Source organism: Hippocampus bargibanti, linkage group LG01 (assembly GCF_051943395.1).
Source record: "Hippocampus bargibanti isolate YZ-2025 linkage group LG01, ASM5194339v1, whole genome shotgun sequence".
Taxonomy (NCBI): Eukaryota; Metazoa; Chordata; class Actinopteri; order Syngnathiformes; family Syngnathidae; genus Hippocampus; species Hippocampus bargibanti.
Genome location: NC_142734.1, coordinates 30,354,489 through 30,369,235, shown reverse-complemented (window position 1 = coordinate 30,369,235; position 14,747 = coordinate 30,354,489). Strand labels below are relative to the sequence as shown.

Sequence of the window (14,747 nt, the reverse complement as noted above, 5' to 3'; positions counted from 1 at the left end):
TTTACATTCGGAAAAAAAGTCTGAAATAAATATAAAATACAATCACAAACCTCATTCCGATGTCATCACCAGAACTGCAAGACATTTTCATTACTTGTGGTGATCCGTAAGGGAGAGACAAGGTCACAATATTGAACAGCTTTGACTGACTTCTTTTTTAAAACTACTTATTCAGCAATTTATTTGTGTCGATTTCTGGCATATCTGCCACAATTTGCAAACCGTCACTAAATGGGAACTGATCCCACGCTGTCCGCTCACATGTCTAGTGTGAGTCCATCTCCACCACGTGCCAAACTCAAGGGGCGGCCAAGGGGCCAGACAATGGTCAATTTATATAATAATAATAATAATAAATCAATTTAATTTATAAGTGTAGTAGTCGCAGTAGAAGTAGCAGGAATAGTAGCAGTAGTAGTAGTGGCAGTCGTAGTTGCAGTAGAAGTCATAGTTGAGAGCTTTAAAAGGTGCTGATAAATAAAATGTTTTCGTATTAGTAATTGCAGTAGTAGTAATAGCAGTAATAGTAATAGTAGTACTAGTAGCACTAGTAGTAGCAGCAGTAGTAGTAGAAGCAGCAGCAGTATTAGTAGTAGAAGCAGTAGTAGTACTAATAGCTGGAGTAGTAGGAGTAGCAGTAGCACTAGATAGTCACGGAAAAATAATTAAAAACGCAGGAGTAGTACACTAGTAGCACAGGCAATCGTAGTACCTGTAGTAGAAGTCGTAGGAAGAAAAATATGAGAAATTTTGTCGCAGTCGGAAAGGCAAAAAGTAGAAGGAAAAAAACGTCTGGGCGTCACAACAAGAATAAAAAGTCGAAGTAGTTACAGTAGATCAAAATAAGGCAACCAGTTCCCTTAGAAAGTGTGTTTGATCGGTGTTGATCGTTACCTGGACGACCACGAACAATGCGCCCACTGGTGGCCTGTTCAAATACACAACAAAGAACACACGTAGGGCTGTGACGTCACACATGTTTGAGCACTGTGCATTTCCTGAAGGAGATTCACTAAAACAAAACCCAAGAAAAAAAGAACATCTTGTATTTCATTTCTATAATTATATTTTTTTAACTTGCGGGTGCCGAAAAAATCATGGAATCCGAAGCCCAAGACGTCCTACCGTCGACCGAGATTATCCCCCTCGCTTTACCCAAAGGAACCGAAAAGTTATGTGAATTGTGTCAGAAACGAGCATACTTGCAGTGTGCCAGGTGTCGAGTCACATACTACTGGTAAGACACCAGCATTCCCTAATATCACAATTAAAATACAGTGCAGGCAGTGTTGTTCTACAGTGCCGGAGGACGATACTGTCTTGACAATTTCTTTGGTTGAAGTCACGTTGTTGAATATTACTTGACTCAATGTATCATCTGTTTTACTCCGGTATCAAGAGTACTTCTATGATATGGCTATTCTGCTTTGTTTCCCCCCCCCAAAAAAACCTGTAAAATAAGTAACAGGAAAAGAAGACCGAGAGACGTCCTCCTGAGTAAAAGTAAAACATTTTAATACGGAACAATAAAAGGCTAAAATGCAAAATTTGAAAAATATAGATATAATATAAATAAAACAGCATGAATGACAGAAAATTAATTAAGCGCATTAAATAAGATACTCGGTTACATTACAACCATAACGACATGACGCACAATATTTCGACGCTCGGGGTAGAAGGCAAAGTTTAAAAAAATATAAATATAAATATAAATATAAATATAAATCGTCTCCTCCTCTTCTTTTCCTTTCGGCTTTTCCCTTCAGGGGTCGCCACAGCGAATCAATGTCCTCTATCTATCCCGGTTTTGTGCATCCTCTTCTCTCACACCAGCTACCTTCATGTAAATATAAATATAAATATAAATATACAAATGTAAATGTAAATGTAAATGCATCTTTTCCTTTCGGGTTTTCCCTTGACGGGGTCGCCGCAGCAAATCAGTGTCCTCCATGAATGACAAAAATGATTTAGTGCATAGGACAGGAGGCATACTAATATTTTGACGCTAGGTGGCAGTGTGGTCCACGTGGATTGCTTACTCCTCATGTGACGCTCACTGCCAGAAAACAACTGGAAATTAAATTAGCACATTTTTTGTGTGATTCATGTGACTGCTTGTCTGCAGCGCTGGTCGACAACACGGCTAAAGGAAATAGTTTGTAAAAAAAAAGTTATTTGACCATATAAATCAATGTGAGGTAACAATAAATCCGAAAAGTGGTCACTTGTGTAGTTGTTTAGACTTTTACAACCTTGGCAATTCTACAAGCATGATGAAAAACTCAAAATACTTCATCTTCGAACCAGGATATAATCGTAATTCGTTCCACTATTGCATCATCATTCTTTCAACGCGTTGCTGTGGCTCTGTGGAGGGATTTATTAAAAACTCAAATGACCTCTTTTAATCGTTCCCCACCCCTGGATACACATAGTTGTTGTGATACTATCCACGCAAACTTAATCATTTAAAGAAGTCCGACAGTATCACAGATGGATGAAACATGCACAGTCAACAAATGCTGCTTTGGCAAAGATAGTCTTTGGTTTTGACTATCGGACTGTTATGGATGATGTGTATTTCCTGTTGTCATAGTAGTTTGTTGTGGTGTAGAAGTATGCTGCCTCATTTTGACGTCTCATCGTCTGATTACCTTGAAAGGTAATCTTGAAAGGTAAACTTGGCGCTAATTCTCCATTTTACGTTGCGGTTTGACACCACGAGGAATTGTTTTGAGTAACAGTATAAGTTATTATCTTTTTTTGGCAGATAAAGAGTTACTTGGGGTTGCAACGTGGTCAAAATATTTTGCTTGCTGGCTTCTTCTTCTGTCTGCCAGACAGAGACCGCAGCCCATGTGGAAAGAAACACAAGACGCCAAGCGAGACTGGTTGCAGCAGCCTGAAGAAAATTACAGCAGCCATTTGGAAAAAAAGCATACAATTTAGTATGATGATACATCTGAAAATGACTTGATGACTCATACCTCGGGATACTTGAAGATGTAAAATTAACTTTTTAATAAGTTGTGTACAAATAGTTGTGTCCCCCATCAAGTGTGAAATTAATTTCTTGTTTTGTTCTCAGCCTGTTTCTGAAAATGCATACAGTACAGTTGCAGCTCCATGGTTTTGTCAACAGTGTGGTCTGTATTAGCCGTTTGCTTGCTATCTCCAAGGTTGTCATGGGAACACATTTCATACTTGCCATTAGTCCAGCCAGCTTGCTCGGAGGACACAGGATCAAAACGTTGGTTTATTTCATTGAGAGATAGGATGTAAAGTGTCCTGTAATTCCTGATCTTTGGGTTATTTTCACAAAAATATGTTATTATTAAAACACTTGGAAAATGTTTTCAATTAGGGGTTTCTTCTTTCAATGGACACAGCACGGATCGGGGTCAGACTACATGTGGTAACGCTTCGTTTGAAGAGAATTAAAGGCTGTGGGTGTGCATATACCGGTGATCAGAGGCAAATGATTGACACGTGGTCAGTTACACCTGACTATAGGTTGTTTTTCCTCAAGCATGGTGGTTTGTAAAACAAGAACTCCAACTACAAATTCAACATTTAAGATGATCCTTGACTGATGCTGCGAAACCTTAACAAGCAGGTCTTTTCCCCTGGTTTTCTTTCACCCGGCAGCGATGCGGAGCACCAACAATCTGACTGGATAGGTATCCACAAGAAGATTTGCCAGTTCCTCATCCCCATTCGCACTCCGTCGTTATTTAGTATGCAGCGTGCCGGCCGAATTGAAAATCTACTCAAAACGGTAAGGCCATAACATGCACCCTGGATTGAGAACTGATGTCAAGTAAAGTAGCCGATTACATTCCTAGGCTATGAGAGGTATTGCATTTCCTGCCAGAAATTAGTTTCCTGTTTTTCTCTATGAGCTGGAGTCCATTGAAAATAAATAATTTCACGCATACCCGCACACACTCCAGCTGGAGCGAGAACTACTAATAAAAATGACATAAAAGTTGTGAATGGTTGTGAATTACTGTAGAACTTGAAAAAGAGATATTCAATTGACATAAACATAATTTATTCGTTTTAAACTCAAACTTTTGCCTTCATTAAAAAAAAAAAATCCACCCTTTTAATATGTTAACATGGTGAACAGTCACACAGTTATAACCTAACTGTCCATAATACTAAATCACTCAAATTGTTTATTTATGTATGTATTTATTTATTTAATTATATGTGTGTTTATTTATCTATTTATTTGTCTGTTTAGTTTTTGTTTCAAATCAAGTTACATTTTGGTCATTGGTGTCGAGTTAACTGATTCACTGCCATTCACAAATTTATTCTGGAATTGAAAATACTGTATGACGTACAGCGCCATTCCCGAATTTGTTCGTTTTTTTTTTTCTTGTTTGGGTGCCAATAAAGTGCTGGCCATGGCCTCTGGCAATGGGTTTTCCCATCCACAAGGGGGCAACATTTCCCTTTTTCCTTGTTAGTACTTTGTTCAAACTTCAGCTGTTGTGAAAGCGCAATATAAATCAATATGTATTTATTGCATTGTATTTTGGACAGCCACCCTCATTTCAAGCTCAAATAACTCCAGACCCAAATACATGCAATTTAGGAATTAACTTTTTTGGATGAAAGAAGAGAGTCTCAAGTTTCTTACGCTGTATTGAATGTTTATGTATTCCTAAAACTCAATATTCTGTGGGTCCTGGAATTTGAGTGGCAATGATAAAAACCCTGGCACCGCAGTGGACACATTTTTGCACGTCTGGCAGTGAATGAGTTAACATTGCTCTTATTTACTATGTCACATTCATAAAGCTTCTGGGTGCTATTGTGAGACAGTTTTAGCTCTCCTTGGTTGAACTCATTACGGCTTGACCGCTGAAAAAGTATTTAGGCAAGATTTGTGGTTGCTTTGTTAGTCTATAATTGTACTTTTATTTTTTTTTCCGTTGAAAAAGAAAACAGGATTTCAATACATTGCAAACAATCTGCTTGCCTTATAAAACGCTGCGACTGATGAATTGAATTGTATCTCCTTGTGCAGAAAGAGCTGATTGAGATTTGCAGGTTGGTGGCGGAGAGCAAGCTCTCAGAGGGGAAGCACGAAGAAGCCGTGCCCGCCGCCCAGGCCTGCCTGCGCTGCTCCGTTGACGTCTACGGACCCAACACGGTTCAACTGGTACCTGCTTACCTTCTCCTGGCTGATGCCAACATGGGTGAGGAATGGAACACCTGTTCGTTCCGTCTCTTGCGCAGCACGTTTGCATTGGTATGATTCTCTCACACAGGCATGGGTAATCTGGCCCTGGTGGCTGAGCTGATGTCCCAAGCGGAGTGGGCAGTGTTGAAGAGTCCTGAATGCGGTTATGCTGTCCACCACCGGCTGCACAGGAGCATGGGATGTCTCCATACAGCCACGGGTGACTTTGAAGCGGCTCTTTTTCACTTTGCAAACGACGTGCGTGCCGTCATGAGGAAAATTTGATGATGCGCATTTCCTACCAGTTTTTTTTTTGTCTGATATGTTTCCAGATATATTTTGCGAGTGAGGAGTATGGCCTGGATAGCACTGTGACGTGTGGGGGTTACTTCCTCATGGCTGATGTGTTTGTCAAACAAGGAGAGCAAACTATTGTTCATTCCTTGTACAAAGAGGTGATGTATCAACCAACACTTATGCCTTAAAGGACAACTGACACCATTTTTTGTTTCCTAACTGACATCAGAAAAACTTTTTATAGCATCTAAAATACCCAAAACACGCAGGCTGATATTTTTAGTCAAATGCCAAACACCAATAAAAATGAGTTTTTGAGTTTCCCAAAACTACTTCAAAATAACCCCGGAAATGGCGAGTTTCAGAAAGTCCGGCCCCCTTGTTCGTGACGTCACGCCAGGACATCTTGCCTTGCTCGAGAATCAAAACAATGGCTTCAGATTCGGAGAAGATGCTTTCTTTTTACTCATCCAGTAATGAATATAAATAGTTCTGAAGAGGAAAGCTTAAATGTTTGCAATCGATTAAAGAAGTCCTTCCTTATCAATTCGAGCCGTCTGGACTCCAATGTAGCGTCCCAGAAAATGTACAAGATGGCACCCAAATTTCGTTGGAAATGGGCTGATTTGTCTGTTTGGAATTTGTGTCAACTAGTATCAAATAGTTGTCTTGGTGCAACACACAACGATTCACCATAGCGTTATTTATGTGTTTTCCTTCTAATTTTGCCATCAACACTGATCAACACGAAGTTTCCAGACTAAACAAAGTACCCAATATGCATTGTGTGTCGCTTTCTCGGTCAGAGGCGTTCCTTTAGTGACGTCACGTCAGGAATCGTCACCAACTCGAAAACAAGACTTCCTGAATATTCAGCGCGAGTCTTCAAACGTAAAATATAGCTATATGCGGTGGAATCTTATTAAAATACGCTCAGTAGAAGTCATTTGAAGTGATTTTACAAATTATGGACACAACTTGTCCGGAGAGACAACTTGTCTCCTTTAAGCAGAATGATCGATCATTGTCAATTTTCTTGACAGCTGAACCCAAATGTTTCTCCGAAGGTGGCGGAGACCTGGCACTCTCATCTGGCCAAACTTCTGGAGAGCTACATAGAAAATATACAAAAGAATCCTGACACAACAGAGCCCGCCTTTGGTGCGTCAATGATTTTTGAATCTGGATAACATTTTTTTTGTCGAATTGTGTCTTTAAATCTCACTGCAACCCACCCTATGAAACAGGACACCAATACATTTTAAAATACATTCAATATTCTCTTCTGATACCAGTCCTACACATTACGCCAAAAACGAACATTAGCAAGTCAGTACGAACCATTTAACTCATTCACTGACAGACGATGTGCAAATATGTGTCCACTCTAGTGCCAGGGTTTTTGTCATTTTCACTCAAATTGCAGGTCCCACAGAATATTGAGTTATAGGACTACATAAACATTTAATGCTGCATAAGAAACGTCAGACTCTTTTCTTTCATGAGAAAAAAAGAGTTACCAGTAATTCCTAAATTAGATGAGTCTGGAGTTATCTGAGCCTGAAATGAGGGCGGCTGTACAAAAGGCAAATGCTGACCCCTCGTGGGTGGGAAAAACATAGCCAGCGGTCTGACCAACGCTTTATCGGCACTTTGCCGCCAGTAAAAAAATAAACAGGAACAAATTTGATAATGGCGCTCCACATCATGCTTTTCAATTCCCCAATAAATTCGGGAATGGCAGTGAATGAGTTCAACTGTAATGTAACTATCTCTAAGAGTTTAGCCAATGTGGGTTAGCAGGATAGCTTGGAGATCAGAGGGACACATACAAGAAAATAACTCCAAAAGAGCAATAGTTATCGTCAAACATTTTGCAATAGAGGGGAAGCACTGTGGTCGAGCGAGAAGCACGTGTAAAAAACAAAAGATATTTTTTGTACTGTAGTTTTAAAAATGTTCTTCTATATGTGCCCTAACTAACAATGACAGGCGATGAGAACAGGGTGTATTCCGCTTATCTAACCAAAAATAGATATGCGATTAAAAATAAAATAATATAATTTTGTATTAAAAACTGACTAATCATGACATTAAAAAAAAAGGCTTTCAATATTTCAATTTGATCCAAGGATGGTCAAGACAGCTTTTCCTTCACCCATGTTCATATCAAATTGGAACCATTCAACAGTCAGTCAAATTCAGCAGATGTCATGACAAGAACGACACTCCCCGTAAAGAAACGGCTTCATTGATGTATCACTGAAAAACAAGGTCAACGGGGCTAAATTTAGCTGAGCTGACTTGCTGCGCAACCGGAAGGCTAAAGCTGAGCTTTACAACACGCATGCTAATAGACCACCGCTGACGTATATTTTGCCTGCGCGGCATCCGCGCGACGATCCTCTTTCACAGCTGCTGTCCTACATAAGATATTACACTCAGCGTGTCGGGTGCCATACAATTTTGCCGTGGATGCTTCACACGAGTGAAGGATTTCCCAAACACACTCGCTCACGTGTTGCGCAACAATACTTGCCTTACAATGCAAACAAACAAAGTGTTTCTCTCTCCCTTTAACTAGATGAAGGTCAGCAAGTAGAAGTGGGTAAGATGCTCAAGTCCATTTTAGAGTTTGAGCAGGACGAAACCCGAAGGGAACCCGCTCAGGTGGCTTTGGTGACCCATTCGCTAGCCATGCTCTCCTACCTGGGTGGTGATGTTACCAAGGTGAGTCACCCGACAAGATCAGCAGAAGTCAACATACGACTAACTCGGCGACACAGTGCCCTATTTACCCCCTTGGCGTACTTCCTTGAGTCGCCCCGTCTCCGAGTGAGATTATCTGTGATTGTTAAAGCTTTCAAGATGAAGAGGGGATTTAGTGGAAGCTACACTGAGACATGAACGCTGGGTTCCACGTGTTTGAAAACAAGACGGCTTTCTGTGCTTAGATATGGCGCCTGGATTGATTTTAAATTATTGTCTTTAGTGTGGTAAACAGAGCTGTGTCTGTTTGTTTATTTTTTTAATTATTTATTTATTTATTTATTTGTTTTTTTTCGAGCAGGCCATTCAGCGTACATTTCCTATCTACATGCATCTGTCTCTCTCTCTCTCTCTCTCTCTCTCTCTCTCTCTCTCTCTCTCTCTCTCTCTCTCTCTCTCTCTCTCTCTCTCTCTCTCTCTCTCTCTATCTATCTAGCTACCTCGCTGCCTAGCTTGCTATCTTGCTTGCTATCTAGCCAGCTTGCTATCTAGCCAGCTATCTATCTAGCCAGCTTGCTAGCTAGCCAGGTAGCTTGCTATATAACTAGCGTCCTATCCAAGTAGCTTGCTATCCAACTAGCTAGCTTACTATCCAGCTAGCTTGCTATCCAGCTTGCTTGCTATCCAGCTATCTATCCATCGATTCATATAGCTATCTAGCTGGCCAGCTAGATAGCTCGCATCATCCAATTTTGTGTGGTTTCCCCACACACGTACAGTGGTCATGTCGAGTAAGTTAATTTTTCCTTTGGGGTTTGTAATGGCAAATAAAATGGTTAAAAAATACATAGCTGAGCAGGATGAGTCATCTGAAGGGTAAAAAGTGGGCTTATTAAAGTCAAATTGCTGTAATATTCCATCAATCAAATCTCCTCTTCTACGGTCACAGCTGCATCTGCTTTTCTCTGTGTTTCTGCTCTGTGTATGTGTCTCACAGGCTCTGGGATTTGGACAAATGGCGCTGGAAGCGAGCCAGCTGATACCAAACCATGACCTGACCGAGCCCATCCGGGCTCTGCTTCAGCTGCTGAGTAAAGAATTACAGTTGACTTCTGCTTAAGATCTACAGTATGACAGCAGTTCCACTGAGAAATGACATCGGCCAGTTTTGTGATATTTATGATATCTTTTCGATCCCAAAACTGAGAGTCGGTTAATGTTTCTCCTGTATTGATTTTGGCATCATTTGTCTCCTTAAATTCTTGATTTATGACTCGCCTCACTGCACCCCCAAAAAAAAGCAGGCGTTTTGATCATATACAGTAAAGTTTCGTTGTGTCGATATTGGTTATAACGATAGTACTGCTTATTACGATACTATTTTCATTTCCCGGCAAATTTCTAGTCTTTTATGATATAATTAGTTCCGGTTAATACGATACGCGGTTATTGCGATAATCCGGTTATTAAGAAGAAGATACAATAGACTGCTTAGGCAAAACAGGTTAGGCAACATTCGTAATGCTGATGATACCGGAGGGAGTGGGGCAAACAGGCCAGTCGTTAGTCAGGAATGTAGGAACAATCAGTGGGGCCACAGGGAGTGGTCCTCTGCTCCCCCCAACCTGAGAGTAGGGACCTATCATAGCTGTGTCCGGCCCCGCCATGTCTGGACATGAGGGATATATAAATAGGGCCGATACGACCAGTAAGACTTTAGTTCGCTGACGAAGCCTCTTGGATAGGAGGCGAAACGTCCGACATCTTCAAAAAGTACAGATGACGGCTGAAGAAACCTTCTCATCGATGGACCACTCCTGTACGACTGAGAGCTTACACAGACGTATTAGGCAGTAAAGTGAAAATACAAGGGACACCCTGTTTTGGTTCAGAATAATGACTTGTCTTTATTTTTGTCTAAAGAAAACTAACAAAAAAAACATAAGAAAAAGCAAGGAGGATCTATTTACACCATTTGTTAACAACTTTTGGGAGCTTGAACACTTTCAGAATGATGGACAAGAAAGTTAACGGTGAGGGCTTTTGCTTCTCATCTTGCACCGGTGGAGTACTTCCCATCATTAAATGACCTTTAGCTTATCTTAAATCAGTCTTTCTAGACGCTACACATCAACACGGGGCTCCAGCGTGTCACCCAAAGCCTGAACATTTCTACAAACAGTTCAACTCCAGACAGCTATTAATTCCTCCCAATTATTTACATGTCATCATCCGGCCAATGTGTACTCGAATTAGTACTTCCATTATACAGCATGTTTTTAAGCATTCAGATTCATTTCAAAGGAGGCAATAAAACAATGCATTTTGCTTATATTCCCTTTTAGTCTTTTTGTGTGTCTGTGCCAAATATACAGATGCATCCGTCAGAATGGAATGGTTAACCTTGTGCTCTGCAGGACATACAGTACACTGGATCCTGAATTATAACTTCAGCTCAAAATGATTCAAAAACTGGCCGCGTTTGGAGTTCAAATGCATTCGCTGTAACTGACAAATGGAACATGTCTGTAAGGGAGAATATTCTGCCTGGTTTATTCTTATTATTTTTTTGTCTATGGTCATTTCAATGTTTTTCATGATCTTAAAATATTCATTGTCATGATTATGAGGAAGTAATGATTTGCACTATTCTATGAGGACGAATTGTGGCATAATTTAGACAACCGACGTCACTTTTTTGTTTCTTAACTGACATCAGAAAAACTTTTTATATTTTTAAAATGACTTAAAGTGTCCAAAATCGGCAAAAAAATTGGGCATTTTCAGAAAGTCCCGCCCCCAGTTTGTGACGTCACGCCAAGACGTCTTGCCTTGCTGGAGAATCAAAACAATGGCTTCAGAAGATGCTTTCTTGTTACTCGTCCAATTATGAATATGATTCAAATAGCTCTGATGAGGAAAGCATACATGTTTGCAATCGATTAAATAATTTATTCCATGCCATTTTGAGGTTTCTGGGGGCGGGAAATGTAACACAAAAAGAGGCAGAAAATGGTGAGAAAGCTCCTGTAAGGAATTAATCAGCCCGTTTCCATAGGCTGATTAATTCCTTACATGGACCTTTGTCGCCCTCTTCTGCCTCTTTTTTGGTGCTACATGAAGTTTTCAGACCAGCCAAGTACAGCCAAATGCATTGACGTGATGGAAGGACTGCTACAATGTGTCCTTTTTTCGGTCAGGGGCGTTCCTTCAGTGACGTAGGGTGAGGACTCGTCACCAACTCAAAAACAAGACTTCCGGAATATTCAGCGCGAGTTATATTCGGTGGAATCTTTGTAAAATATGCACAGTAGAAGTCATTTGAAGCCATTTTACAAATTATGGACACAAGTTGTCCAGAGAAATCGGTTGTCCTTTAAAGCGATGGTGGGGAACGTACAGCCAGTGGGCCAAATGACATCCAACTACTTCATTGTAAAAATTAAATACTTACAATTTTAAAAATCTAAATTAGAGCCCCACAGAAAAAAAAAATCCCACAATCTATTCAAATAAATCAAGTTAATTTAAAAATTGGCCGCTCACAATTTTGACCAACTAGTAATTTGACAAAGTCACTCAAATAAGCTCCAGTCTGAAGCAGGCATCCAGTAATTATTCATCTGGTGGCTGGTGACCCACAAAGTGGAACCATGGGCAGCTATTCTGCATAATATGTGGCTTGTTATAAACACGCCACGTAATCAATGTGTATCCCAAGTTGTGGTAAACCATGTTTTTTTACATGCTATCATAATCATCTTCAGTTTTGAGTTATGTTGATAATGGATGTACTTTCAGACTATTTTTTTTAACAATGCATTCTCTACGTTGCTGTAAACTTTATACAAGGTGGGCTTGAAGGGCTCCGGGCCAAATGGGAAATGCTATTTTATAACGCTTTTTTTATATGGAAAATGTTTGACGGTCATTTTAAGAATTTCTTATGAAAAAAAAAAATCATTCAAGGGCCCATTCATCACGATTCTTAAAATCTCTCCACAAAGTACCGCTTGCTCATTTCCAGCATTCAACAAACAAAAATGAACTCGGGGGGCAGCCCATGAATCATTTTGTCATTAATTCTCGACTCATCGATGAAGGATATGTGATAACATTGATGTAAACAACATGGAAAGATATGGGAGATGTTACAAAATCAAACCAGAAGACGACAACAAGTGGAGAGAGTTGTCTCAGTATACGTGCTGACACTGGTGATGTGACGCGTTTGATGGATGACGTCACAGTAGTGTGTGTTTGTGTGTGTCTGTGTATCAGTGGAGGTACTCTGATTGCATTGAAAGCAACTAGTTGGGAGGTTTGGGAGATGCTGCTTTTCCTGGTGTTGCGTGAGATGTATTTGAATCTTAGCTTTGGCTACACTCCACACACTTCCTTCCGCCACAAAAAAAAAAAAGATAAAACAACCTATCAGGCTTCACAGCGGTTTCTTCCCATTGTTTTCTTTTTACACATTATTTAGTGCGCACTAACCATTTTTTTAGTTGAAAAATAGCATAAATTATGAACAAAACAAGGAACAACACAGAAGAAGCAAAGGGGGTGTGGAAAGTACATGTTAATGAATCCACGGCATCTGATGATACTTTTTCCTCATTATGTGTTGTCGTGTTTTTTGATGGCCTTTTTTGGATACGTCTGGTATTTGAAGGTTAGATCCAGGCTGCTTCCCCGAGTTATCAAGAAAACGCGCAAAATTGTCAACACTAAGGGCTACGGGAGTGGAACAAAGTGGGAATTTCGCTGCGTACGTACGGTTACTTTCATGGCAGCAAATGATCTATCAAAGTCCCTGAAATATTCGTGGGGTTAAAAAAAACACATTTATTTTATTTGTATACGATGCATTTTTTTTACTTCCAAAAAATATTGGAGAGAGAAAAGGACATATTTTTCAAAAAAATCTAAACAAAATAGCAAACTTGAAAGATAAGACCAACAGGTATGTGAAGTGCAGTTTCCTGCCTGATATGTGTCGTACTCCTTGTCAACAATTATGCGTCATTTTGTGGCAGTGACAAGTCATGTTTTGAGGTATATATTTTTTTTTTCTTGTATGAAAAAAAAAGGACAGAAATCCATCTGTTGAACATAAAGTGCTAAATACGAGGACATTTTCCAAACTTGGCAGACTGTTGCTGCTGGTATGGTGAATTAAAGACACAAATTACAAAAACAAAATAAAAATCAAGGGTAATACTTTTAATACTTCAAGTAACATGAATATTTCTAATAAACTGAATGCAAGTGGAAAATAATCTTGGCCTGAGGTTGGATTTGACTTAGCCCAAGGGCATGACATTGGGGAGGAAGGGCGGGGCCGTTGGGGGCACTGACAACTTATATCTTGGCCATAAAATACACATCATGTTGACAAATCACTCATTTGTGGCCCCAAATAAGAATTTATATATGTGTGTGTGTATGTATATATATATATACACACACACACACATATATACATACATATATATAGTAAAGGCTCGTTATATTGATATTCTCGGGAGTCAGAAAAAATGTCGATATAACTACTATCGATATATCCGTCCTGCGCCGAACTGCATTAAAAGGGGGGCAATACGTAAATGGGGGATCTTTGATTTGGCATGTAATTTTATCATTGGGTTCATGGATTGCGTATCTAGCATGTTTTTTGTACAGTAGTGAAGTGAAAAATAAACGTATGCATAAAATAAAAACGTCTTTACACTTTAATGACTATTTCCTTTCAAAAATGCAACCAATGCAAAATCCTCACATTGTTCTACACACACGAAACGACGAACGGCAGCATGTACAAGCATATGAAAAACAGTGATTGTTGCAAGCGATAAAGATATCTGAATACAACACAATTAAATACATGTACGGAAAATGAAAACTGCAACGTTTACATTACTTATGTTGATGAAGTATTCTGCGGCACGTCGAACTCTTTCGCGATGGAGGATTTGCTCCTTGTTGGATTCTCCTCGACAGCCACTATTGCCTTGTACTTTGTTCCGAGATCGCAATTCTTACGTTTCCCCATGGTTTAAATTGGTGTTGATATAAGCTCTGCTATGCCTTTGTTAGTGTGCTTGCGTATGACAGTTTAAAACACGGAAGCTGGTAGAAAATGGCGTCTGCTACACTGCGCAAGGCACAGGAGCTGGTCACGTGACTTGGTCACGTGACCAACGGCGCGACCGATACAGATTTCGATAATGGTGGTACTGTATAGAAACCCCTAAGCAAATATAGATTCACCTTAAGTATCTTTTGTATCGATATAAACATCGCAAAATGGCTGGCGGGAGATGAAAAAGAGCACCGTAGTAAGTGGATTATCGTAATAACCATGAATCGTACTAAACAGAACTAATTATACATAAAAAGACTAGAAATGTGCACGGGAAATGAAAATAGTATCGTAATAAGCAGTATTATCAATATAATCGATATCGATATAACGAGACTTTACTAATATATATATATATATATATATATATATATATATATATATATATATATA

General features: G+C 39.6%; 1 protein-coding gene across 1 annotated transcript; it reads left to right on the top strand.

The window, feature by feature from the left end:
* Positions 1–984: 984 nt before the first annotated feature.
* On the top strand, positions 985–14,690 carry zmynd12 (zinc finger, MYND-type containing 12). Its single transcript, XM_089009948.1, has 8 exons — positions 985–1,237; positions 3,655–3,784; positions 5,048–5,219; positions 5,292–5,461; positions 5,536–5,658; positions 6,568–6,661; positions 8,085–8,230; positions 9,207–14,690. Exons 1-8 carry the CDS (start codon positions 1,098–1,100, stop codon positions 9,327–9,329), a joined length of 1,098 nt encoding a protein of 365 aa, XP_088866074.1. The 5' UTR covers positions 985–1,097; the 3' UTR covers positions 9,330–14,690.
* The last annotated feature ends 57 nt before the right edge of the window (positions 14,691–14,747 follow it).

Coding starts and splice junctions, on each gene's coding strand:
- zmynd12 (XM_089009948.1), top strand. CDS start 1,098: ATGGAATCCGAAGCCCAAGACGTCCTACCGTCGACCGAGATTATCCCC. Junction 3,785..5,047: donor TTGAAAATCTACTCAAAACG/GTAAGGCCATAA, acceptor CTCCTTGTGCAG/AAAGAGCTGATTGAGATTTG. Junction 8,231..9,206: donor TGGGTGGTGATGTTACCAAG/GTGAGTCACCCG, acceptor TGTGTCTCACAG/GCTCTGGGATTTGGACAAAT.